The sequence below is a fragment of the Dermacentor silvarum genome, chromosome 4 (genome assembly GCF_013339745.2).
Source record: "Dermacentor silvarum isolate Dsil-2018 chromosome 4, BIME_Dsil_1.4, whole genome shotgun sequence".
Classification (NCBI taxonomy): Eukaryota; Metazoa; Arthropoda; class Arachnida; order Ixodida; family Ixodidae; genus Dermacentor; species Dermacentor silvarum.
Window position 1 is genome coordinate 214,586,183 of NC_051157.2, and position 25,282 is coordinate 214,611,464.

The 25,282-nt window shown below is 50.7% G+C and overlaps 1 protein-coding gene across 2 annotated transcripts in view; it reads left to right on the forward strand.

Annotated features, from left to right (window-relative positions):
* The window catches only part of LOC119450938 (uncharacterized), a 95,714-nt gene that overhangs the window by 70,102 nt on the left and 330 nt on the right, over positions 1–25,282 (forward strand). For both annotated transcript variants that reach the window (XM_037714404.2, XM_049666361.1), the window contains exons 3-4: positions 6,881–6,991; positions 23,269–23,394. In XM_037714404.2, coding sequence (XP_037570332.1) covers positions 6,881–6,991; positions 23,269–23,394 — 237 coding nt within the window. The remainder of the gene's footprint in view (positions 1–6,880; positions 6,992–23,268; positions 23,395–25,282) is intronic.

The following is a 25,282-nucleotide window of genomic DNA, read 5'->3' on the forward strand; positions in this document are numbered from 1 at the left end:
TAACGAAACGATATTTGCAGTTAGAGCTGTACGTGGAGTGCTGTCCGTTGCAAATTATGCAATGGGGAGTGCAGGTGGGTGTCGATCCTTCGGGTGGTGGGGGATGGTCACCTCCGCAGCGTTGGCAGCGGTCTTGTCGTGGTTTGGGGCAGACATCAGTCTTGTGACCTGTTGAACGGCAGTTGAAGTAGGCCTCTACCTTGTTGTGAAAGGGTAGAAGGCGAAGTTGGACCCCGTGATAGCATATCCATCGAGGTAGTTTAGTGTCGATGAGGGTGACCAAAATATGGGGCGTTTTTCCCATGCGTCGACCGTTCACGACGGATAACGTGGGATTGCTTGCCTGGAGATCTTCCAGGATGGCTTGGTCCGTGAAGTCGTCAAAGGCATGGTATAGTATGCCCCGCGGAGCATCATCCGAGGCGGGGCGTAGACATGGAGGGCGAAGGTTTTGCCGGAGACTGTGAGAGAAGTGATCCGCAGATAGGCTTGTGCACGAGCTGACTCCGCTACGCTGAGCATGAAGGTGTTGGTTGGGTGAATACGCACCATGTCACGCGACGCAGGTGGGAGATCTTGTAGGTTCGCTGCTTGTAATAGTGCGGTGTAAAGATGCCAAGGTTGAGACTTGGTGAGGTCCACGGGGGCTTTTGGACGACCCACAATGTGAATTGTTTCGGCTGGAAGGCGCGGGAGTGGAACATGACGCCGTAGTGAAGGAGGCGAAGCCTTTGCTTGCTTCGGTGGCTGTGCCGACGAAGCTGAGGAAGCCGACGCGTCGTTTGGCGTTGCTGCGGTGGCGGCGGTGAAACGCAACGCTGGGCGGCGTTTCTCTTGGGCGCGAAGGCCTGGTGATTACCGAAAGGTAAAGTTATACGGTAGGCGGCCGAAAGGTATACGAAGGCAGGGCGGCGGCTGGTAGCCGAGTGCTTCTCCGTCAGAGGGTTAGCGTGCTGGCAGGCGCACTCCAACTAAGCCAGGTCGGCCTAGGTTTGCGCGCGGCGTGGACCTCTATGAAAACTCTCCTGGGGCTTCCCGGGCAGGTATCGGGTTGAGGTTGGTGTCAAAATGAACCTGACGATTTGCTGCATCCACTAGTGGCACCAACACCAAGGTGTGGCCTAAAGGACCGGCACAGAAATGGGAAATCAACGGAGCCGATGTGATCTGCGACCATTCGCGTCGGCGACCGCAGCGCCTCCAACAGTGTCGACAACGGCGTTTAGCCATTCCGTCACGTAGCCAGCGTTTTGACAGCGGTTGTGTGCGGTCACACAAAGAACGCGCACAACTGTGTTTCGGCGGCGGCGTTTTGCCCGCGTTCGCACCGATCGCGCGCGGCGTTCGTGACGTGTTTATGAAGAAGGTGACAACCTTTGCCGTACACCCTATGGCGGTGTACCGTAGCCACCATACGGCCATGGTCCCTGTGGTCACTAAATAAATGAAAACCACCGGATCATATATATTTCTCATTCTTTAATAGTTCAAATAACCAATTACACCATCACATATCAATAGTCATAATTGGAAATACGTAATTCCCATCATAGTACAGCTTTGCTGGTCTTCCATCTCCACCCCAGTGGAAGGGCTGACAGTTTTTTTTATTCTTTCTGGAACTCTTGCCACGTTATCGTACGTCTAGGTTTGCCCAGTCCTATTTTGCCTTGATTCGATGCCTTTAGGCTGTCGCGGCTCTCTTCGTCATCTAGCACACTCGTTCAACTCCCACAAGTTCCGCTCGTTCCGCCTCCTTCTTGGTCTTTCCTTTTCTTCAAATAGAGCCGTGACAGACGCATAATTAGGAAATGCGACGGTCGTTACGAAGTAATGCACTTTGTACGGTGAGAGATCGTTAGACACGCCGAATTGAGCGAGCCTTGATTGACAGTCGCCTTGCCAATGTGTAAAACCGACTTTGTCTGCTGGCGCAAGTTCGGTCACATCCTTCAAGTCGTAGTTCTACAGAAGCTTCCGGAGCTCGGCTGTGCTGGCATTCGGGGATTGTTTATTCGAGGAATCCGAAGCTCGTAAAATACAATTGAAATCTCCGGCAAATGGGGTACAGCGAGATGCGTCAAAGTACTGCCACAGGCGAGAAACAAATTCCTTTCGCAGTGATGCGTCGTTCGGGGCATTAATTGAAACGAGCATATATGGGAAATTTGGGTAAACCGAATCCACACTGCATATACGCCGACTTTGGTCCCTGTCCTCTTCGGGATACACTAGTAAGGCTGCGTGATTCTTTACAAAAGTTGCCGTCCTTCCACAGCATACAGAAATCTTACAGAAGCTAAACACACTTGGCTGGGGGCTAGGACGCATTAATACATCAGAGATTTCCTCTCATAGAAAAGCCATCCTTGGCGTCAAGCCGACACCGAGGACTCCGAGTCTGAGCGCACGCACCCTCTAGTCTACACGGCGCACATGCAATAGGGCGATGGTTACAGAGGTATGCTGTCTATGTTGCTTCACTTTGTTTCGTCTGACAGAGCATAACTGAAGGGACAGTGGAGTTGCTATGGGAGCACGTTGAGCGCGCATTCAGGAGCGTGTATCGAAAAAGCGCACCTTCCCTGACAGTGCGAGGAGCTCACCTGACGTCGCCAGTCTATGGCTCGGTGTCCCTTGGTGGCACACCTGAAGCAGCAGCCAGCCGTCCACAGAAGACGCTTTTTCTCTACATTGTCTATCGGTGCGTCACTATCCTGCGTTGAATGGGCCTTCTGACGGAATACGCACGCCCGCCTTCTTTGGGATGGTGTTGTTATGGAGGATGGCAGCTGATGCGGCAGGCTGACCATACAGCTGCCAAAAGACTGCTGCAGACCGCCGTACGAGACACGTTGCTAGTAGGTCGTCTGATCTCTACACTCCACCTCGATGCAAAGGTACTTGAGGAGTTCCTGAATTTCTTACTCAGTGCTTGGCTTGTCATTCGCACTTGTGGCCTCAAGTCGACGCCGTCGGTAATGTTCCACCATTATGTGTTGTGCAATCGATTTTTTCAGCACATCGCACGATATTGCTGCATAGGTCGACTCCGAGACTACGAGTTCTTGAGGCCCCAGATATTCACTCGCACAAAATCGTAGAGGCTTCTCAGCGCAGTAACGTTTGCCGTGATAGTAAAGGGCGTAGAGTACGGATTTTTTCCAAGGGTATTTGTTCAATAATTCATAAGCCTCCGAACCGCTCCTTAAAGATGGAAATGGCGTGCTGGTAATTGCTGTCCGTCGTCAGTATGCCTGCAATAGCTTTGTCTGCACGGCCGTTCAGAATAGACCGGAGGTAGGGGAATCAATCGTCGTTTTAAGGCGCAGGTTTTCGTGTACCAAGTAGCAAAAAGTCTCAAAATGGTGTTCCTTTTTAGGTGAACCGTCAAGTCTCGTTAGGTATAGCTTAGGAAGACTCGATCAGGACATGAATGAAGCTTCTGTAGGGCTGGTTTGACGTGACAAAGAGGAGTCAGTTGGCACATCACCTGTGGGCATTTACGTACCCGAAATCCGGACGGCGAGCTCCTGGATGTAATGTCGTAGAAGACCAACCGTTCCCGCAGTCCGGTTCTCGTACTCCAGCACAGAGTCAATGTCTGCAGCCACCTCGTCGTTGCTCATTTCTGCCTGAAGTGCTTGGTCGGCCTAGACGAGCTCGTCGTTGCTTTTCTAGAGGCGCTGAACAATGCTGCGAAGTGCCGCGAGATCAAACTCGTTGCTGGCTAGAAGGTCCAGGACGTCCTTGATGAGCCTAGTACAGTGCTGTCTCCGAGCCGATCTCGCTTCCGCAAGCGTTCCATGGTCCTCTACGAAAGCAGGTTCCGGGTTTTGGCACCAATTAAAGTAAGAAGACGTCGTTGCCCGGGTGGACTGGGCTTCTACTACGGCGCAAGACAATACGCTTAAAAAGTAGCTCGTCTTACGCCGCCGTTTATTCTGGCAAGGAAGCCCAAGTTTAACACGCTCTTTTTCTTTCTTCGCCGTCTGTTACGGGCTCATACTCACTATGGGGGATTGGCCAAGATTCGTATGGAATTACAAGGACTTAGTTTTTATTTCTATATGCGCGAGCTATTTGTTCCTATTAACAAGTGTCTACCATCAGGAAAAGCTTGGAATTTGTTATGAATGTGCTCGAGCTCGAAAATTCAGGAAACATACAGGAAATATTCGCCCTTGTTGCTTTGAATCAGGAAAGATAGTCCGAAAAGCGGTTATGGTAGAGCTAGTGGTATGTCACTAGCTTTGTCACCAGGCAAGCAAAATTTTCAACTTGAACCTACGCTCATCCGCTGATATGGTGTCTTTCTTGGTTTTGTGGTTGTGAGCCTAGCCAGGTGGTCGCAATATCATGAAACACATGATTCAGTCAAATATGATAGTGCATCCCGCCTGGTAGTAGTAGAAAATTATGGACTGACTAGTAACTTGGGTACTCTAGCAGCCAATTATTTATTTGTGCGCCTGAACCTCCGGTCTCATAGCCTGATTGAGAACTTCATAAATAAAGTCGGGGGAAACCTGGAAAAACCAGAAAATTTACCAATGTCAACGTAGTGGCATCCTAACTAGTTCACAAAGGTATAGCTTTTGTTTGCCCGCCGTGCTGGCTTAGCTGCTATATAAAGTTGCGCTGCTAAGCACAACGTCGCGGGATCAAATCCCGGCCGCGGCAGGGGCATTTTGATGGGGGCATTAAATGCAAGAGCTGGCTACCGTTCATTCTGTGCACGTTATTTTACACGAGGTAGTCAAAATTACTCCGGAGTCCCCCACTACGGCGTGACTTGCAGCCTCACTTGCTCACGCCAGCGTTTTCATAGTGGCTGTCTACGGTCTTCGAGTGTGATCTATTCATGTTTGCTAGTGCGCGCTGACACCATGCTTGTTAATTCAGTTATAAGCGAATGTGTACAAGTTTATACAGCCGATAAAACTACTATCTTTACTACGTATAATTCTCTACTAATTTGATATCGCAATTGATGCTTCGCCTTTCGGGCGAAACTGCGAATTTTTCTTGCACGCACAACCTCGCAATATTTTATTGCGATAGCAATTATATGGGGTCGCCGTCGCTGCCGTCGCCGTCGTCGTCGTTGCCATGAGGAACCGTATAAAGTCCAACGGCGATAAAATCATCACCGCGTGCCATACGCTGTGTGTGCGAGTGAAAGCGTATGGGGGGAGCCGACAATCGCGGCTCAATGTAGCGAACGCGAGGGAGGAAGGCAGGGCGGAAGCGCGCGGTCGTCTTGCGCGGTGGTGGTGGTGGTAAACATTTATTGTTCGTGTGCCTTATGTACCAAAACTACTTGTGAGGGGGCTCAGGAGCGCGTAGGGTGGCCGGCAGTTTGTGGCCCTCGGCGACCCTCAAAGCCCAGTCCACCAGCCGTATTTGGTCGGCTGGGTTGGAGCTAGACACAGCGGTGTCCCATCCCTCGACGTCGGTGAGTTGCCACTCAGGGGCGGCTGGAGCTCAGGGCATGTGCTGAAAGTTGCGCGCGCGCGAGGCACGGGGGCGACGGAGAGGGGGGGGGGGGGGTGCGCTCTGCTCCATCGGCTTCTGCTCACAGCGCGGCCGCGCCGTATCTTGAGAGCGATCTGCGATGCGGGCGGATTGCGCGCCCGCGTGGGCCTCATCTTCAAAGCGATCTGACACGAGGACAAAGTGCATGCGCCAAGTGCCGATAGCTTCGCATGCGCTCTGCTTCCGACGTTTAGTTCGCGTCGAAGTGCGACGAGAATAGAAACAGCGCGACGGTCAGTTTTCCCGCTGCTGCTGGCGTGCTTTCTCGCTCCGGCGTTTTCACAGCGAGTTTCCGCGGTCATCGAGCGAGATGTGTTCATATTTACCTGTGCGCACGTGACACCGTGCTTGTCTATTTAGTTAGTAAGCGATTGTTTACAACTTTATATGGCCAAATAAACTGCTATCCTTGCTTCGTATAGCTCTCTACTCATTTGCTATTGCAATCGATGCTTCGCCTTTCGGGCGAAACTGTGACTTTTTTACTTATAGCTCTACTCTTGTGGAAACTATGACACAAACATTCAAACTTTCTCAAAATTCCCATCACGTTTTGTTGCTGCCTGTTTTTGAAGCTGCTGAAGGCGCAAAAAAATGTCGCAGTTTCACCGAAAGGCGAAGCATCAATTGCGATAGCAAATTAGTAGAGAGATATACGGAGTAAGGATAGTAGTTTTATCAGCTGTATAAACTTGGACATGTAGCAGCACCAGCAACGCGCAGAACTGTTGTCGACGACGTCAGCGTTTTGCCCGCGTTCACACCGAACGCGCGCGGCGTTGGAGGTTGTTGGCCGTGCTTCTGGGGCCGGCTCGGAGATTTTCGACGAGATCAGAATGGGACACTCGTCAAGCAGCGTCTGAAGTCTTTACCACCGTCTCGCCTCGCAACGTTTTTATATAAATACGCATTTGGTGCCGCAGCTAAACGTCGCCTCCCCTCCCTCCCTCCCGTCCCCCCACGGCCTTTCGCGTGACGGAAGAAGTCACGTTTGCTCTCTATATATGGTGATTGTAAAGGAGAAGAGACGCTTAATTATGCAGCCTTTCATGGAGCACGGCGCAGAAAGCGCGCTTGCTCTCCGCCGTGCGTTCGCTCCCCGAGAAAGCGCGTGTCCCTCGCGCGCTTTCACTCGTACATACAGCATACGGCGCGCGACAATTTCATCGCCGTTGGACGTCATACGGAACCTCACGGCGACGGCAACGGCGAAACCGATGGCAGAAATCCGCTTTGAGTGTCCATATAATTGCTATCGCAATAAAAAGAAGAAAGCCTTTTGTGGGCGAACCTGTTGCGTCTGCGAAGTGTAATCACTCGGTGCTTATGTCCTCTGGCGCAGAAGGAGACCGCCACGCTGTACTTCTACGACCGGCCTGACACGGAGGGACCAAAGCGCAGCGACTACGACTTCCTCCAGTTCTCCACCGTTGAGGAGGCACTTGTGCTGAAGGTGAGTGTGTGGCAGCAGCAGCTTTCTCGAAAGACTGTCTGGCGCCGATGTAGCGATTATGACGTTGTGTCATGGGATCACGCACCGGTCGTTGCATGTGTGTAACATAGTAGCCAACGCAAGTAGTAGTAGTAGTAGAAAACTTTATTTTATGTTTTAAGAACGAAGTCCCAGAGGGTGGAGCCCTCAGTCCAGGGCCCCATTTGCTGCTGCTATCCGGCTGGCCCGGTCGATCAGGCATCGCTGGTCGTCGAAGGCTGTGCTGGAAAGAGCGGCTTCCCACTGGGATGGGGAGGGGTTGGGTATTCTAGGTAAGCCGGGTGGTTTGGAGCATTCCCACGTAGAATGGTAGAGGTTTGGGTGACCACCACAGAAAGGACATTTGTCGGGGTACTGGCTAGGGTAAAAAGTGTGGCGGAGAGCAAGGCTGGGGAACGTATTAGTTTGGAGCTGACGCCAAGCGGCTGCATCTGCACGGTTTAGCTTCACGTGTGGTGGGGGGAATGTTCTACGGGATAGTCTGTGGTGTTGTAGTATATGCGTGTATGTAAGTGGTATCGTTTCCACCTTGTCTGGGTTGGTTGTCTGGTTGGACCAACGCAAGTAGGTATCACGAAATAGTGGCACAGGCATCCGAGGGGTCTTGTTGCTTAGATATTTCATCTCTGCGTTCTAATTGTGCGGGCGTCTAGAGATTCTCCTGGGTCGACTGGAAAGCGACTGTATGTGTCTGGATGCTGTCGGCCGGGTCGTTAGATAATATCACCGCTGAGGCTGCCATCCGTGGCTGTTCGTACGGAGATGCAGGGAGAATGCCTGCAGGACGTGTAATCCAAAAGTATGCAGTGTTTCGGGCCTATCATCAAAGAAAAAAATACTCATAGGGACACATTGGCGTCCAAGTACGTTGACCTGACACCACTGCGGTCTAGAGTAAACATATCTTGTGAACACTGGGCTGGTATTTTATTGCGATAGCAATTATATGGACACTCAAAAGCAGATTTCTGCCGTCGGCGTCGCCGTCGCCGTCGCCGTGAGGTTCCGTATGACGTCAATGGAGATGAAATCGCCGCCGCGCGCCGAACGCTGTATGTGCGAGTGAAAGGGTGCGAGGGGCGCGCGCTTTCACGGGGAGTGAACGCACGGCGGAGAATAAACGCGCGTTCTGCGCCATGCTCGCTTAAGGGCTGCAGAAGTAGGCGTCTCTTTCCTCCTTTACAATCGCCATATATGTAGAGCAAACGCGCCTTCTTCCGACGCGCGAGACGCCGTGGGGGAGGGGGGAGGGAGAGGGAAGGGAGGCGACGTTTAGCTGCGGCACCAAGTGCCCATTTATATCAGAGGCTCCGGCAACAGTCACCAACGCCGCACGCATTTTGAGCGAACGCAAAACGCCGACGGCGTCGACGACAGTTCTGCGTGTTGCCGGTGCTGCTGCATGTCCAAGTTTATACAATTGATAAAGCTAATATCATTACTCCGTATAGCTCTCTACAAATTTGCTATCGCAATTGATGCTTCGCCTTTCAGGTGAAACTGCGACAACCTTTTTCAGCTGTCTATTCAAATTTTATTGCGATAGCAATTATATGGACACTTCAACCGGATTTCTGCCGTCGCCTTCGCCGTCGCCGTGAGGTTCCCGAGCGGAAGCGTGCGGGGACGCGCGCTATCACGGAGAGCGAACGCACTCAATCACCCATGCGCAAGCAAGGAAGCGGGAAGCCAGCGCCGGAAGGAGCGCGGGGGGGGGGGGGGGGGCGGTGCACTTCTACTCTGCCAACAACCGCGCTCGTCGCTCGCTCGCCCGCACAGTCTCTTATCTCCACACGGCTCTGACCTTTATGCGCCGTGCATTCACCGCTCAGTTTCCGTTGAAGCGATAGACCGCACGTACCTTCGCCCGCTGCGCTCGCTGCCAGTGTTTTTCAGTGTGATCTATTCATGTTTGTTTGTGCGCGCTCGCACCGCGCTTGTTCATTCAGTTAGTAATAGTCGGGCCACATTTTCCAACGCACGCTACACATGCAATGCTGCCCAGATCGACAGTGCAGCACTACAGGTGTGTCCCTTCGCACGCGCTGCCCACGGTAAGCGCTTCTCATCAACACCACCGTTTCACACGCGCCTTCTCATGGTCATCGAGTCTCTCTTAATGTCGGTCTACTTACGCCGCAGCACACCTGCTTAATTAATCAGCTCATGTTTACTACAATTCATATTGCTACCAAAGCCGCTCACCTTACTTCGTATGACATTGCTGTGTTGCTATCGCATTCCTTGCTTCGCCCTTAGGGAGAAACTGTGACATTTTTAAGTTCAAGTTTATCCAAATAGGAAGAGTACACAGGAAATATTGTATAAAACATCTGGATCTCTAGCTCAAGGCTAGTTGGGTTCCATGCTAGTCAGTATTCACAATCACAACAGTAATACGGCGAAGTGTAAACAAGTAATATGTGCATACATATGCATTTATAAACAAAAGGCAGGGTGCTTCTACTAATAGCTGCGAGAAACCCACAAAAAGGAATTTTGTACTGGAATTGACAAAACAGAGAAAGGCCCCAAGGAAATAAATACCCTAAACAGATAACAGTAGTGAATGAGAATGATACTTCAATGACAATGAAAAAATTCTGCCTTGTTTTACTTCTGATGGTAAGTTATTCCATAGGAGTGCTCTAGTGCTGTTTAAACTCCTCCGTCCATATACATTATTAATTTTTGCAAGAGAAAACTTCCCTGAAGTGCGCTGCGTGTATTGCTTCTGGAGCATAAAAAATCTGAACTCGACAGGCAGTTAATGGTTATGCTATTCTGAGTACTTATTGTCTTAAAATTCAGTAATAAATTCAGTGTATTTAAACTTGGAAACAGCGGCATTGATTTTGCATTGTAATCAGAAAAAGACATAAATCGTAATGCTCTTTTCTGATGAAGTACAATAGGATTTACATATGAAACATACGGGTGACCCCAAGATGCAATACAGTAGGTATGGAATATGGTAAAGTAAATTGCTCTCAGAGTGGCATTAATAACGGCATTTGTACAGAATAAAACAAGCTTTGCTGAATTTTTTGCAGAGCGATGCAACGTGAGGCTTCCAATGAAGGTTCATCGAGTGTGACACCCAAGTATTGAATAGAACTTACCCGCTCAAGTACAATATGGTTTAGAGGAAGCGAATTATATTCTCTTAGGGGTGCGTTCCATGAAGAAGTGAAGATAATATATTTATTTTTCTTGGTATTCAGAGTTAGCTTATTTGACGTAAGCCACTGCTTGACACTCAGTAGTTCAATATTAACCACTTGTAATGTTTTGTCCAAGGTGTCTAGCGCACAAAGTAAAACAGTGTCGTCTGCATACATTACAGCAGATAAGTTGTTTAAGGCATTGGGAAGATCGTTTACAAATAAAAAAAAAGAATATTGGCCCCAGTACTGAGCCCTGTGGGACACCTGTAACAATGTCAGAAACGACGGACTTGGTATCTTCAATGAGAACTAGTTGGTTTCTGTTATAGAGATAGCTGCGGAAAAATATAAGAGTTAGGCCTCGAAAGCCTAACTTATTTCTAACTTTTTAGCTTCTAACTGCTAACTTATTTAGCAGTGTGTCATGATTTACAGTGTAAAACGCTTTTCGCACGTCTAAAAAATGCCTAGGACAGTTTTTTCATTGTTCAAGTGGGAATTTATGTAGTCACACAAAGCTAATACTGCTCTATTTGTCGATCTTCTAGCTCAAAAACCATGCTGGCAATATGACAAAATAGATTGACGCTCTAGAAATGAAGTAATTCGTTTGGCGATATGTTTCTCAAAGACGGTATTTAGGCAACTTAAGAAGGAAATAGGAAGGCAGTTTTCTAACAAGTTATGGTCACCATTTTTGTAAATGGGAATAACCTCAGCGATCTTTTATAGGTCTGGGTAAGTAGCAGCACAGAAAGAGAGATTGAATATTTTTTCTATTGGCACGTTCATTATATCAATACATAGCTTTAAGGCCACTGTCGATATTCCATCATGCCCAGTAGAATGTTTGAATGGCATGCCATTAACTACAAACACTATCTCTTCCTCTGTATGTTTCACAAAACCAAATGACTTTGCCGTCATTTCCGGGTAAGTAATAGAAGAAAGAAGAGGTACATTATTAGATATTGCTTGACCAATCGTACATAAGTACGAATTAAATGACGTTACATAGGATTCCACAGATATTCCTAACACTTTCAAGTCTGGCATTGTATATTCTCTAACTGATGGCCTGACTACTGAGTTGATAATGCGCCATGTAGTCTCTGAATTACCAGAGTTACGGAGTATTAAATTTGTGTAATACTGTTTTACGAATACGTAAAACGCTAGTTACTATATTTTGAGTGGTACGAAATTTTTGTTCGTAGTATTTGTTACCTTTATGTGACTCTACATTAGTGTGCCAACAGTCTTTACCTTTAATTAATTTTAACATTTCTTTTGTGATCCAAGGAAAGAGAGGAGTGTTATAATATATTTTTTCTAAGGTGTTTGACGATTGCACTGATGCATCACACAACGCTTTGCTGAAGCTGCCAAATTGCTTATTTACATTTTAGGTGGATGTACAGTTAAAGAACAGTGACGCTCACGTAATACTGCATAGTTAACTCTATGAGAAACATGAGAATGGCCCTGAGAATGAGTGGAGAGAAGGAAAAAGATGCCGGTAGCAGAATGATCCGTTACAGCCGAATCATAAACATTACACAAGCTTGAATCGGTGTTAAAGTTGCACACGATATGGTCTATCAGTGTGGAAGTCATTGAAGTTATACGTGTTGGGGTTCTAATGACATTATGGAATCCCATAGAATCTTCTAATATTAAAATACTCACCACCATGTTCCTTTATAACATCAATTTTGAAGACTCCACATATTATTATTCGTTGATTTAAATTGGTTAAAATAAACTAATTAGTGTTCAAAATGTTGCATAAAAGTTGATTTCTTATTGCTTGAAGCACGATAAGTTACCGCTAGAACAAAGCATTGACAATTCACAACAAGCATATAAAATTCATTTGCGTATGAGTAAAAGTACTACTCCTTAATGACAGAGCCCGATATCGAATAGCTCACAAATAGTGCCACGCCACCTATTTACCGTACTTGGAGGAGTGGAAAAGAATGAATACCCGGGTGCAATTCGTCTGAACGAAGCCATGTTAGCAGTAACATCAAACAGGAAAGTATGCAATGCCAGAAAGGACGAAAGGCTTTAATATTTTTGTGCAAGCTGCGGACATTATAGTGAATTGAAGTGTAACAGGAGGAACTGTTGACGAAGTCGTTAGCAGAGTGGACTATGTTAGCTAGCTTAGTGTTAAAAAACTAACATGTAGGAGGGACGTGACGGCGGCTGTACGAGCCGTGCCGTCGTCCCCGATCATAAGGGCGAAGACGGCGAGCCGAGCAACGGCTGCGACGACCAGCGTGGCTGGCTTTTAGAACGACACTGCGCGTGCCGAGCTTGCGCCCCGAGCACGCGCTGCGCTTCTTTATTTTTCACTTCGACAGCCGGTGCCAAGGCACCGGCTGAGAGCGCCGACCAAAGCGCTCCGCGCTGCGGCGTTGGTGGGCGCTACAGGGCCCCCCGCCCAGACGTAACGGCGATAAATTAGGTGCCAGGAGCAAGCGCCAAAAGAGTCCGGGGTCAGTCCAGGTAGCGAGTCCGTTGGAGGCGAAGGGGACAAGCAAGTCCTTCCGGTGGACGAGGCTGCGAGTGGTGATGCGGACGCACGGTACACAGCACGCCGGCAATAGAAGGTTCACGCAGGCCAGGCGGAACGAACGGGGACCGGGCGCAGTCATTGGTGGGCACGACAAGCCGCACGCTCGATCGCCACGTGCGCGCAGATGCGCGAGCTCGGGTCGATGTGCCGTGTGACCGCGCTTGTCCGGTCTTGCCCGACCCGCGGTAGACGTCGTAAGCTGCAAGCTTTTGCGCGCGACACCGCCCGAGTCACGATAAGAGGGTCCGAGACGCGCGGGCCGCAGTCTCGGTCTTACCACGGTCAACGGCCTTGGACGTGAGTGGCGCTCGAGACGGGCAGGAAGGCGTCGTCGGACGACGCTCGATGACGGCACCGGTGAGAGTTGGCGAAAATGTGGGACAGCTGGAGCACGAGCAGCCGAGTCATGTTGACAGGCGAGCTCCAATGCGGGAACGACGCGAAGGACAAGTTGAGGTGGTGGGAACGAGACAGCATCACGGCTCGCGTCGCGAGATGATGGTGTCAGTTTTTCTGCCCTATCAGCGTCGCGCGACGATTGTTCCCAGCCTCCAACGTCCGACATGTCAGAGTAGTACCTAGAAGGGCTCAACGGCAAGGTGACCGAAGGAGAGGACGGGGAGCGCAGGGCAGGAAAGAAGGTCGCTGCTGTTGCTGCGTCGCTCTCACTGGCTGGCAGATGCAGTGGTGTAACGACAGCTGACACGGTCGGAGGCAGCGGAGTCGGCACGGGGCAAGGCTCGTACGCTGACTCGGAGGATCGCTCATCCGGCAGCGTCGACAAATCCGGTGAAGGGTTGGTAGAAGCCCGAACGGCAGGAGCGACGTCGTTGGTGCCAGACCCGATGGCGTGCGGCCCAGGAGCCGGTGTAGGGTCGGCGATGGCACCACTGTCGCGTGTCTTCGGTGGTGGGAAGCAAGGCGATGACGCGGCCGGTATCACGGTCGTGTCGAGAACATTGTGCGCGTACTCGCACAAAAGAGACCACTGGAGAGAGCCGGAGGCCGGGGACTGTGCGGTAGCGCATCGGGTGGTCGCCGAAACGGTATCGGGGCAAGTCGAGGGAGGACGGCTTGCCTGATGGTGGCTTACGGGCGTTGAAGGAGACGCGTCTGGTGCTGGCCGGGAAGGCATTGGCACAGAGTCGCGCACCGTGCGTTCAACCTCTGGAAGAGTATGGTAGGCAGCGCCGTAGAAGTCGAGGACAGACTGCTGCAGCTCGTCGTAGGGGCGCGGGCCAGGCGATGGAACGCCGAGGCGGAGCTGGACATTAAGTGGCAGGGCGTGAAATAGCACCTCGTACTTGAACTCCTGGAGCCAGATGGTATTCAGCTCCAGAGCAGCCTCAAATTGCGCGAACCAGACGCCGACGCAGCGGGACAAGAACGGCGGCAGAGGCGGGTCAAGCTGTGGCTCCGGCCAGGTGGCCATGGCAGCGTGTCGCTCGGTGGAACGCGCGTTCTCCCGGGTCACCAATGTACGTGGTGGTTAAAACTTATTTATTGTCCTTAAAATTGCTGCGAAGAGACTCCGGCTGGTCGGAGGTTCTTGGCTTGTGGTGGGGGGCCCTCAGTCCAGGGCTCCGCTTGCGGCTGCCGTTCTGCGGGCCCGGTCAATGAGACTTAGCTGATCGTCCAGGCTCTCGCTGGCCAGCAGCTCTTCCCATCGCTCCGCTGTGGGGTGTTGTATGGGGGGTACGGCAGTGATAGCCTGACATACCCACGTGACATGATATAAGGTTGCTTTATCTGAGCACCATGGGCAGCGAGAAGGGTATGCCGTAGGATGTATTTTACTGAGGATATGCAAATTGGGATACATGCCAGTTTGGATTTGTCTCCAACTGACCGATTCCTCTTTATTTAGTGTTCGGTGTGGTGGGGAATAGGTTTTCCCAAGTCCTCTATAGTGGTTTAGAATGGCCGAGTAGTCGCACGGGACGGGAACGGGTTCCTCAGGGGAGCATTTGGGGGGTGCTCGGCTCGTGTACCCTCGAGCTACCCTATCCGCCGCCTGGTTTCCCTCCAGCCCCATGTGACCCGGGGTCCATATTATCCGATGCCGTATTGGGTGTGTGTGTGTACTGAGATGCTCGCCAGTGTCTGTCGCGCTTAGGATGATACCGAGGGCAGGCTGGCTGATGCGCCCTTGTGGATAGTTACGGCAAGCCGCTTGGGAGTCCGTCAGAACTTTGAGCGATCGTCTATGTCTGTAGCCATGGGCAAGAGCGAGCGCAATAGCTGTTTCTTCGGCTTCGGTGATGTTGTGGCATCGTATGGAGGCGCTGGTCAGTTCTTGGAGTGTGTTGTCCAGAACTGTGGTTACTGCCTTGGTGTTCGTGCGGTCGTAGTTGGCAGCGTCAACATAGTAAGTGGGGTTCTTGTGCCCGTACTCTCGTTCGAGAGCTTCCACTCTGGCTTCCCGCCGTCCCTGATGTAGTCGGGGGTCCATATTACGGGGGATTCGGGCGACCTTATAGGTGGTGCGAAGGTGGTCTGGAATGGGCTTGCGGCGAGCTGCTTCATGGAGCTGGCCGGTATAACCGAGGCGTCGGAGTAATGCGCAGCCCGTTGGTGTTTGTGCAAGTCGCTGCAGTTGCGTGGCGAGCTGCGCTTCGCAAAGTTCTGCATAGGTGTTGTGCAGACCCAGTGCGAGGAGCTTGCTCGTGGGAGTGCCCTGGGGTAGCTTGAGTGCCGCCTTATAGGCCTTCCGGAGCATGGCTTCCACTTGGTCCTGTTCGCCTTTGGTAAGTCGTTGATAGGGCAAACTGTATGTTATCCTACTAACCACGACGTTGCGTATGAGTTTCAGGGTGTCCTCTTCGCGCATACCGTGGCGACGAGTGGCGACCCGGGATATCATTCGGGCAACCTGCAGCGTGGTAGTGCGGAGGATAGTGAGGGTGTGATTCACATGGCGGTTTGACTGGATCCACATTCCCAATATACGGATGGTGGTTTTCTCTGGGATTTGTTGGCCGGCGACAACGACGCGCAGGCTGTAGCCTGGGTCCTTCTGCGCCGATTGGGGGGGCTTGTGTTGCCAGATTCTCAGGAGCTCAGACTTCTCGGTTGCACAGGTCAGGCTTCGTGCCTGTACGTATTGTTCGACGCAGGTGGCTGCTTTCTGCAAGTTATGTTCTTTTTCTCCAAGGGACCCCCGCGTAGCCCAGATTGTGATGTCATCCGCGTACATTGCGTGATGGATGCCATCAATGCGATGGAGTTCGTGCGCAAGACCAACCATGGCTACGTTGAACAGTAGCGGGGAGATCACTGAGCCCTGTGGGGTGCCCTTGTTCGGAACCTTGATGATGTTTGAGCGGATTGAACCGAGACCGACCGTGGCGGTGCGGTCCGACAGGAATGCCTGAACATAACTGTAGGTGCGCTGTCCGCAGTGAAGGGCAGCGAGGCCGTCGAGAATGGCTTGATGGCTCACATTATCAAAGGCGCCCTTGATGTCCAAGGCCAGAATGATATTTTCTCCTTGCTTTGGGGCAGTGTCAATGACTTCTTCCTTTAGTTGAAGCAGTACATCCTGGGTTGAAAGATGTGCCCGGAACCCGTACATTGAATGCGGGAGAAGGTCATTGTCCTCGAGATAGTTTTGCAGGCGGCTAGTGATGACGCGTTCGAAGAGTTTGCCGAGGCAGGAAGTGAGTGATATTGGTCGAATGTTCTCGATCTGGAGCTTCCTACCCGGCTTCGGTATCATCATCACCTCTGCGTGCTTCCACTCGGGGGGGAGCGTGCCACATTGCCATTGGTCGTTTAGGAAGTTCGTGAGTTCTTGTACGGCGGTGTCGTTGAGATTCCTGATAAGAGAGTACGTGATTTTATCCGCCCCCGCTGCTGTGTTGCGGGTGCTGCTGCGAATGGCAGCATTAACTTCGTCCAACGTTATCGGTCGGTCCAGGGTGTGGTTTGCATAACCTTGATACCTCGCCCGATAGGGAGGCGGGTGATAATCACCATAGCATTTGCGCTGTACTTGAGCAAGCAGCTCGTCGTCCGTGCCTTCAAAGGCGTGTATGAGGCGCTGGACTGATTTGTTTGTCTCATTTTTTGTTCGAGTAGGATCAATCAAGGCTCGTAGAACGTGCCACGTGCGGGCCGTACCCAGTGAGCCTCGAAGCGAGTCGCTGAACTGGGCCCAGTTAATTCGTGCCAGTTGCTCAGCATACTGCTCAGCCTCGAGGGTGAGAGCTGCGATCTTGAGCTTGAGACGTCGGTTATGTTTTCGGGTCTTCCATCTGCGGATGAGGCTTCTTCTGGCTTCCCACAGATGCAGGAGATGGCCGTCCACTTCTGGGAGTTGAGGTGTTCTTTTCATGACGGTGGTGCAACGGTCCCAAATTTCTTTAATTTGCTCGCACCAGTCAGTGAGGTTTGCAAGGTTGCCAATTGAATTCTCGCTCTCGCGACGGAAGACGTCCCAGTTTGTGATGCGGGCTTGTCCAATGGAGCGACGCATCGCACTCTCCGTAATTTGTGTACGGAGAATGCAGTGGTCACTACCCAAGGATTCCTGTAAGTTGTCCCAATTATAGTTTGCACTACCACGGGCGAAGGTGAGATCGGGACAAGTGTCCCTGCATACGCTGTTGCCGATCCGGGTAGGGTTTGCTGGATCCGTAAGCAGTTCGAGTTGGAATTTTTCGGTGGCAGCTGCAAGTTGTTTGCCTTTGACATCCGAACGATTGTATCCCCAGCGTTCGTCGAGAGCGTTGAAGTCCTCGAGGAGTACGAGTTCCTTCCCCTGGGCTAATTTGCAGGCACCCTGAACGAGAGCGTGGAAGTCGGTGGATTTTTGTTTCGGGGGACTATATACATTGACGATTATGATGCTTCGCCTCTCGGCCTTCTTTTTGCGCCTGAGAAGTAGCTCCACTATCACATGGTTGATGTTGGTGTCTGGGATGTTGTCAAGACCAATTGCAGTTAATGCTTTGTTAATCAGGACGGCCGCTCTGCCTTCTGTCGGGCTATCATGGGCCTCATAGCCTGGGAGTATGGGTGATGTGCCAGGTTCCTGTAGCGCTATGACATCTGGTTGAGCAAGGTGTGTGTTAATGTATTGTTGGAGGAGGCTCCGCTTTTTGCGGAAGCCGCGGCAGTTCCATTGCCAGATTTCTAATGGTTCGCCAATGGGTGGGGTTGTACTGCCCATGGTTAATTCGTGTTGTGGGAAGGTGTGGTTGTCGGAGTGTTGGCTTGCGAGGCCGATGTGAGGCCGAGATCAGCGTGTGTCAACGCCGGTGTAGAGTAGTGTTCAGGGGCAAGCGATTCCAAGCTTACTCTGAGAGGGACTTGGTCTTCCGTGGTGCGGGAGCTGCGGGTGGCCCTCTTCCTTCGTATATTACCACCTGTTTCGGCAATTTGGGTGTCGAGGCGTGTCTCGAGGGTGTCAAGGCGGGCTCCGAACTGTGTGAGGTGTTGTGTGAAGACGATACTGAGTTGTTGGGAGAGCGCAGACAGCATTTCGCGTATCTCTTCGCGTGTGACTGCGGAGTCCGTCGGGGTGGGAAGCGAGGGCGGAATCTTAGGGGTTGCCTGTCTGTTGGGGTTGTTTTGTGAGTGGCATTCGGTGGATTCCGGTGGCGATCCAATGCGCGCTATTAGGGCGTGGAGCTGAGCGCTGTCCTTAGCTTGACGCGCCTTGACGGCAGCCAGCTCCTGTTTGAGCTTGAAATTTTCTGCGAGAAGGTGTTCGTACGCGGGGGACTGAGTGTTGGGCGGAACGATGGGTGTCGCCCCTACTGCTGGCCAGCTCACCTTGGTATCGGTGCCGGTTGAAGAAGTGGAATTGTGCTTCTCGGCAGACTTGCGAGAGGCCTGCTGGGGCTGTTGGCATGTGGCTTGCTGCTGTTGCCCTTTGGTCTTCCGGTCCTGGTTCTGCGGCTGTTGCTGCTGGCCAGGTCCTGCAGGGGGTAGAGGAGGGAAAGACTGCGACCGCGAGTGAGAGAGGCTGCGCGAAGTCTCTCCCTCCTTGCTGAACGACCTGCGTTTGGGATTGGGTGGGTTGCGCTGAGGGTTGCGCCCACGGGGTTGGGTGGGTGGGGTGGGCCGCGGCCGCAGGGTCTTCAGTCTCTATGGGCACTCTTTGGCGCCCGTCAGGTGGCCTTCCCCACATACTTGGCATTTGGGAGCACAGGGGTGACCATCCACAGGGTCGAGGGTACCGCACTGCCGACACACTCGAGCGTTCGGCGTAGGACACACGTCTGATCGGTTGTAGGCAGACTTGGCAGGCTTGCCGCGTCGGCTTGTAAGGGTGGCAGGCTACCTCCCCCCCGTAATACAGAACATAGCGGGGGATGAGGGGGCCCTTGAAGGTGATCAAAGCGGATTTAGTAGCACCAAGCATCCGCGCACTGTGCACTCTCACCCCCTGCGTGCGCACGCGGAGGTTGGCAGTGAGTTCTTCAGGAGTAGTGCCGGGGTCTATGCCATGGATGACTCCTTGCAACGTGTCTTCGGGGGCCACCACGTAAGTGTTGAATTCGTGGGTATTCCCCCCCAGTGTCAGGGTGGTGATCCGGCGGAGAACTTGGGCGGTGTCAACATGTGGCGTGCTGGCAATAATAATGTTCGATCCGGGGCGGGTGCGGATGATGAAGTGGTCACCTGTGCAATGTTGTTGAGAATCGCCCGCCACCACAATGGCACGGGAGATTTGGTGTGTCGTGAAGTTCCGAATGGCCAGACCGTTTTTCGGCTGCATGATGATTTTTAGGTCTGTGCGTGGGAGCGGCGGCAGCTTCCGTCGTAACTGGCGCGGCTCCTTCACAGGTTGTGTTGTTCGCGCCGACGCAGCGCAGGCCGCGTCTTTCGACGCAGCGGGAGCGTTCTCCGCCGAGGCAGCCCCGGCGACGGTGTGGCTGGGAGGAACGCTTGCAGGACCGGCTGACTGCATTGTTTCCGCCCGAGCTTGGTCGAACTTTTTCTGGCGTTGGCGTTGACGACGGGAAATCGCCAGTTTCCAGTTCGCATCGGTGTCAGTCACCGGCCCCCACGGTGCAGACGAGATGGGCTGAAGTACTGGGACCTCGTCGTCGCTTGCCGAGGTGAGCTCGTCGAGGTCGAGGATGTCCGTGGGGCCCAGGGGCTCGGAGGGGTTGACCGCAGGTTGCAGGCATGGGGTGGTGGTCGTGCCGGCAATCAGCGTGATGGGAGCGTCCATATTGGTGGTGGAGGGTGCCGCGTCGCCAGACCTGGTGGCCCGTACTCGCCGACGCGAACTAGGTCCACCCTTATGCCTAGCGGGCCAACGCCCGCTTCGGATCTTCTCGAGCCGATAAAAAAATAAAAAAAATGTCCTACCGGCTCGGGAAAGATGTCCGGGTGTTCCGGATCGTGAGTTCTTGGTGGTCCGATGCAATGTCGGTGACGATCTCGAGGTAATCCGGTCAGTGAGAGCACATGTTCGGCGGAGCTCAAGCGATGCACATCCGCTCACTCCGAACGCTCTAGGGGATCCCTCACCAATGTAGGAGTCGTTCCAGAAGCCAGCCACGCTGGTCGTCGCAGCCGTTGCTCGGCTCGCCGCCTTCGCCCTTTTGATCAGGGACGACGGCACGGCTCGTACGGCCGCCGTCACGTCCCTCCTACAAACAAATAAGTGATAGCTCCTTATCATTGCGAATATTGACAACACTTACATACTCAGCCTTTCGGGCATGAATTCTTCCGTTTACAAGCGAGACAAATTTCTAGTTGTTTGCCCTTTTCATGGAGATAGCTTTTCCTAACAGTGTCTTCATTTCAGGGCATAGATGCTCGTTAAAGTATACATTCACTGAGCCATTGTATCCAAAATTCTGGGGGCTTAGTTTTTTCTTCTTGCTTCGTTTAATTATGCGGTCTCGAATAGAACGAGACATGCACTTGACCACAACATTTGACCGATTTTTATATTTACTAGAAACACGATGAATCACATCAAAGTCTGTTTTAGAAATGGAAATTTCATGCTTTTGACAAGACGATGTCAATAATTCGATGATGTTTTCGTTTTGTTTTGTGAAACGTTATTGTGAAAAGACGCAAGTTGATTTACCTGCACGATTAGAAGAAAGCGATTAACGCTTGCCGATGCTTCCATTTGGCTGGACTGCTCCGTATTGACGAAGTTCGCATTTGTTACAGCCCTTTGATAGCTGATGGGTGGTGGCGTCCGTGACCTGGCGATCACAGCGCCATTCCATGACGCAAGAGCAGTCTGTAGCTACCATGGTGGCAGTCTTGAAGATGAAGGCAGAGACAGTTGATGCGATGAAACAGCCGGTCGTTTTTAACAGCGGAGCTGTTTAAACCGGGCGTAATGTGTCTGCTGAATCCAAAAATGTGGGCCGATCCTGGCGGCAGTGCAGAAAGGGTCCAAGCGCAATGGCCCACACCTCTGTGAACTAGTGAAGCTGAGCCTTGCTAAGCCTAGCTAAGCATGGTTAGGACCACTTAAGCTACAGTCAGCCATCGATAGACAATTGATAGACAATCAATAGCTAGTCGATAATTGATCAGTAATAAATAAATTCCGTGAAATGCTGGGGATGACTTGGTAGTCAGCCCAGCCCAAATACGTGGCCAAATCTTGCGGTAGCTAATCGATAATCGATCAATAATAAATAAATTCCAGAAAATGCTGGGGATGACTTGGTAGTGCTTAGCCTAGCCCAAAAGCCAGGACTAGCTAGGTGGCCATCAGCTCCGCTGTCTCTTTATCATTGCGCCTCCAGTGCAAGCTGCGCAAATTTTTTTTAGTTGAGAAGCTAGCAGCAATCGGCCCCGGAATCTGCACGATTAGAAGAAAGCGATTAACGCTTGCCGATGCTTCCAGTTGCCTGGACTGCTCCATACTGACCGTAGCGGTGACGCAAAAAAAAAAAAAAAATGTGGGGCCGCAACATTCATATAGGGATGGATTACCATCGAAGCTGTTTAGGCTGCACACATGGGCTCCATACATTATGAAATCATACATTGTTTTTTTTTTCATACGGGACCACACTACGCCGAAACCGAGATTTGTTGCCCGCTTCGCCCAGTGAAGCGCGATATTATCGCGGCTAGCTGTTCGCTTGCAAATGCGACTGGAAAAGACGTGACCACGGAAGCTATCGACAAACAGGCGAAATGCGAACAATAAATAATTCGGCAGAGGCACTTAATTAGGACTGCTTACGTGTTGGAATTCAAAAACATTGTAATCTTTTGATGAAACCTTTAGTCGGCCAGATGGCTGCGACGTGACGTGTACAGTCACGGACGCACTAGGCACACCTTTAGTCAGAACCGTGAAGCCCCCGTTGCGTCGGGGAAGCGCGCTCGTCTGGCAACCCATAAGCCGGGTTCGATTCCCACCCAGACCGAAATGTACAAAGTTTTCATTTCAAAGCCATTAATTTACTTTGCTTACAGGAACCCCCCTGAGAAATTTGACGTCAATCCTAAAACTTACTTGTTTTTATTGTTTGCGCCATCGGGCCATTCATGTCCAGGCGCCGTGATACGGACGTGTGTTTTGTGGCGATTTTTGTGAATAGCCCTGGAAGAGGACGGTGACACCAGGGCTGCTCAACTAACTCAGCGGAAGCTTGCGAAATAAGCGCGTCCTGTTTGTACAGCGTAGTACAATGTACACACGCTGCTTTTAATTATTTTACGGCAGCCATGAAGAGGTCAAACTAGGCAGCAAGGGTACTAACGTCCAGCTCGACGAAGGTGACCTTAGGGGGATGGTGCGACGTTTAGGTGATAACACTTTCTGCCGCAGGAAATGTTTCTCAACTTTCTGATATATTAGTGAAAAGTAACTCATTAACAGTGCCTCGTACTATCTTACACATGATGTAATTTATTCTCTTTTCGTTTAGAAGGAATAGTTAAATGATTATTATCGGACTTTTTCACTCTAGGGCAGCACGAATTGCACGTAAATGGGCTTGTACATGATTGTACAAGCACATTGTGCTTGCGCGATTGGTAGTCCTGCGGTGAAATTTGTGGACTAGCTGCGAAAACTTTATACGAGCGTCTAGTGAGAAATAATACTTTTGTATATGCACGTCCCTGGACTCGAAAGGTGAACCGCTTTGCATTGCATGGGGGCTTGTAAAATAAATCGTACTGCAGGTACGACGGCCACAATTTGTGCATGTGAATGGATGCAACCGCGCGAGTTATTTGGAGATCTCAGCCTCGTTGGAAACTGAAAGTGTAGGGCTTTTTGTTTTTCTTTTCTTGATGCCTCGCGCTAGACCCACATAATGACGAGCCGACATGCCTGTCGACATCCGGTCCCAGAATACGGCTTTCTCTCGCTTAAGCCTCCCGTCTCGATTTCGATGCTCACAACCGGTATGTTGCGAAACGATCTAGAATAGGTTTTGCCATAACTGAGGCATAATGCGAAGGAAGTCGCGACTGCCGTTGTTGTTTCTTTTATCGTTTGCATCGTCGGTGGCATTGTTTCACGACAGAGACTGCTGTCGCGAAGCATGGGTGTGCGTGGCGTGGTGCGCAAGAGGCGGGACCTCTTCCTCGTGGGCCAGACGAGAGTGCACGTGGACACCGTCGAGGGTCTCGGAGACTTCGTCGAGCTTGAGGTGGGTCAGTCTCCGTCGTGCTGCCATACTCAAAGAAGGCAACACGGACTAGAGTAGAAACATGTGAACTGGATGTTCGAGTGGAACAGCAATGCAAGGAAGGTATACCGTGTAGACAATATGCAAAATTTTAGATCGATTAACAATCACCATGCTTTATACACGGAGAATGCCAACAACGTAACCAAGAAATTGCAAGACGCATTCTGCTCAATAAGAAGAACACGTGCTTTCGTTTTTCTCCAAACGTAATGCCTTAAGTTCAAAAGAATACATTGTCCTAAACAGGAAATAGCGAAAAATCTTTCTCTCTAGCGTACGCTGCTGTGTTGTTTACTTTGATTCACTTCTCTTCTGTCCTTGTAATGGCGAGACCGCGTTTACGTGATTGTGAGCCATTGCTTTAAGGCAGTGTGAGCCCATTAGCGGTGCATCACTGCATGCTTCGCACCTCCTCAGGTTTCACCTTAGTGGTGCTGCATTTCGCTCAATGGGTCATTTGACACTTACACATAAAATTTAAGTCACCTCTCAAACCGAGCCTACGATTTAACTCGTGCTAACTGTAATAACTAATAAAAACTAAAACAGTAAGAAAGGCATCGATAATTTTTTTCTTTTAGTTTACCGATTTTGTCAGTTTTGCGAATATCTTGAGGGCATGAATGAAAATTCGGTGGTCAACAGTAAGTTGGAATTTTCTTTTCTTTCCAACCAATTTACCGCTGTGTATTGATAGAACCTCTGGCTTCAATGCATATCTGAAAAGGGGAATCACAGTTGACCCTGAGCTAAAGCCTGCTCCTAGTTTCAATCGCTGTTCAAGCCGATCTTGATCGTATAGCTAACTGGTGAGTACGTGACTAATGGCACTTAACCCAAACAAACCAACCATTGCAACGTCCCATTGGCCTTGAAGGTGTAATAATAAATAAAAATTTATTAATCAATTGGGATCTCGTACCTTGTGACACTTACTATAGGGAGCAACAAGACGATATTGTGTCCTGCCATGTGTTTATTTTTTTTAAATAAGGCACGTCCACTGGGCGGCACAGAGCTCCCCTCTGAAGTAGCACAAGCGAATTTGTGATTTGCACGCTAGATGTGTGGCAGTGTAAGGAAACCGTGCCGTGAATAATGAGCCTACGGTCATCTCCGAGTCTTTGTGGAGTCATTATAGCGCAGTGCAGCCTTCGCATTTGCATTTGTTGTCACCGGCGTTATGTGCTAAAATATTTATTTTAAAGAAGTAACATGTCACCAATCTCAGTGGCGGTGTATATATTTGTATTCGAGCGTTATATTTTATTTTTATTTCGATGTTGTACTCAGCTATAAGCGAATCACACTGCGTATTCGTTTGATAGATACCTGCTTATTTAAAAGCAGAATCGTCTGTCAGTGTGTGTCCGGTAACCGCCTACATGCCGCCCTCCGTATTGATAAGGGGTCAAAAAGCGCTAGGAGGCGGAACAGGGTGCGAAAAGCTAAATAAATTGTAGGAAAACAAACAAACAAACAAGGTAGAATACTATGTCTTACGTCTTGTCCTTCCAAGCACCATCAATATTAACCTGTCTATTGTCACTAGGACTAAGTAGAGGCTGTGGTATTGCGCTGCTGAGATCGAGGTCGGTGATTCGATGCTAGCCGCGGCGGTCGGATTTTGGTAGAGGCGATGTACAGAAGAACGCTGGGGGACTTCGATTTAGGTTCACATTAAAAAAAACCCAGGTGGTCAAAACTATTCCCGTATCACCAACTATGGTGTGCCTCATAATGACATCGTGGTTATGGCACGGAAGAATAAAAAAAACTTTTATTTTTAGAACTAAGTAGAATACTGTAGGTCCTATACCTAATCCGTCAAAGGAACGTCAAGATT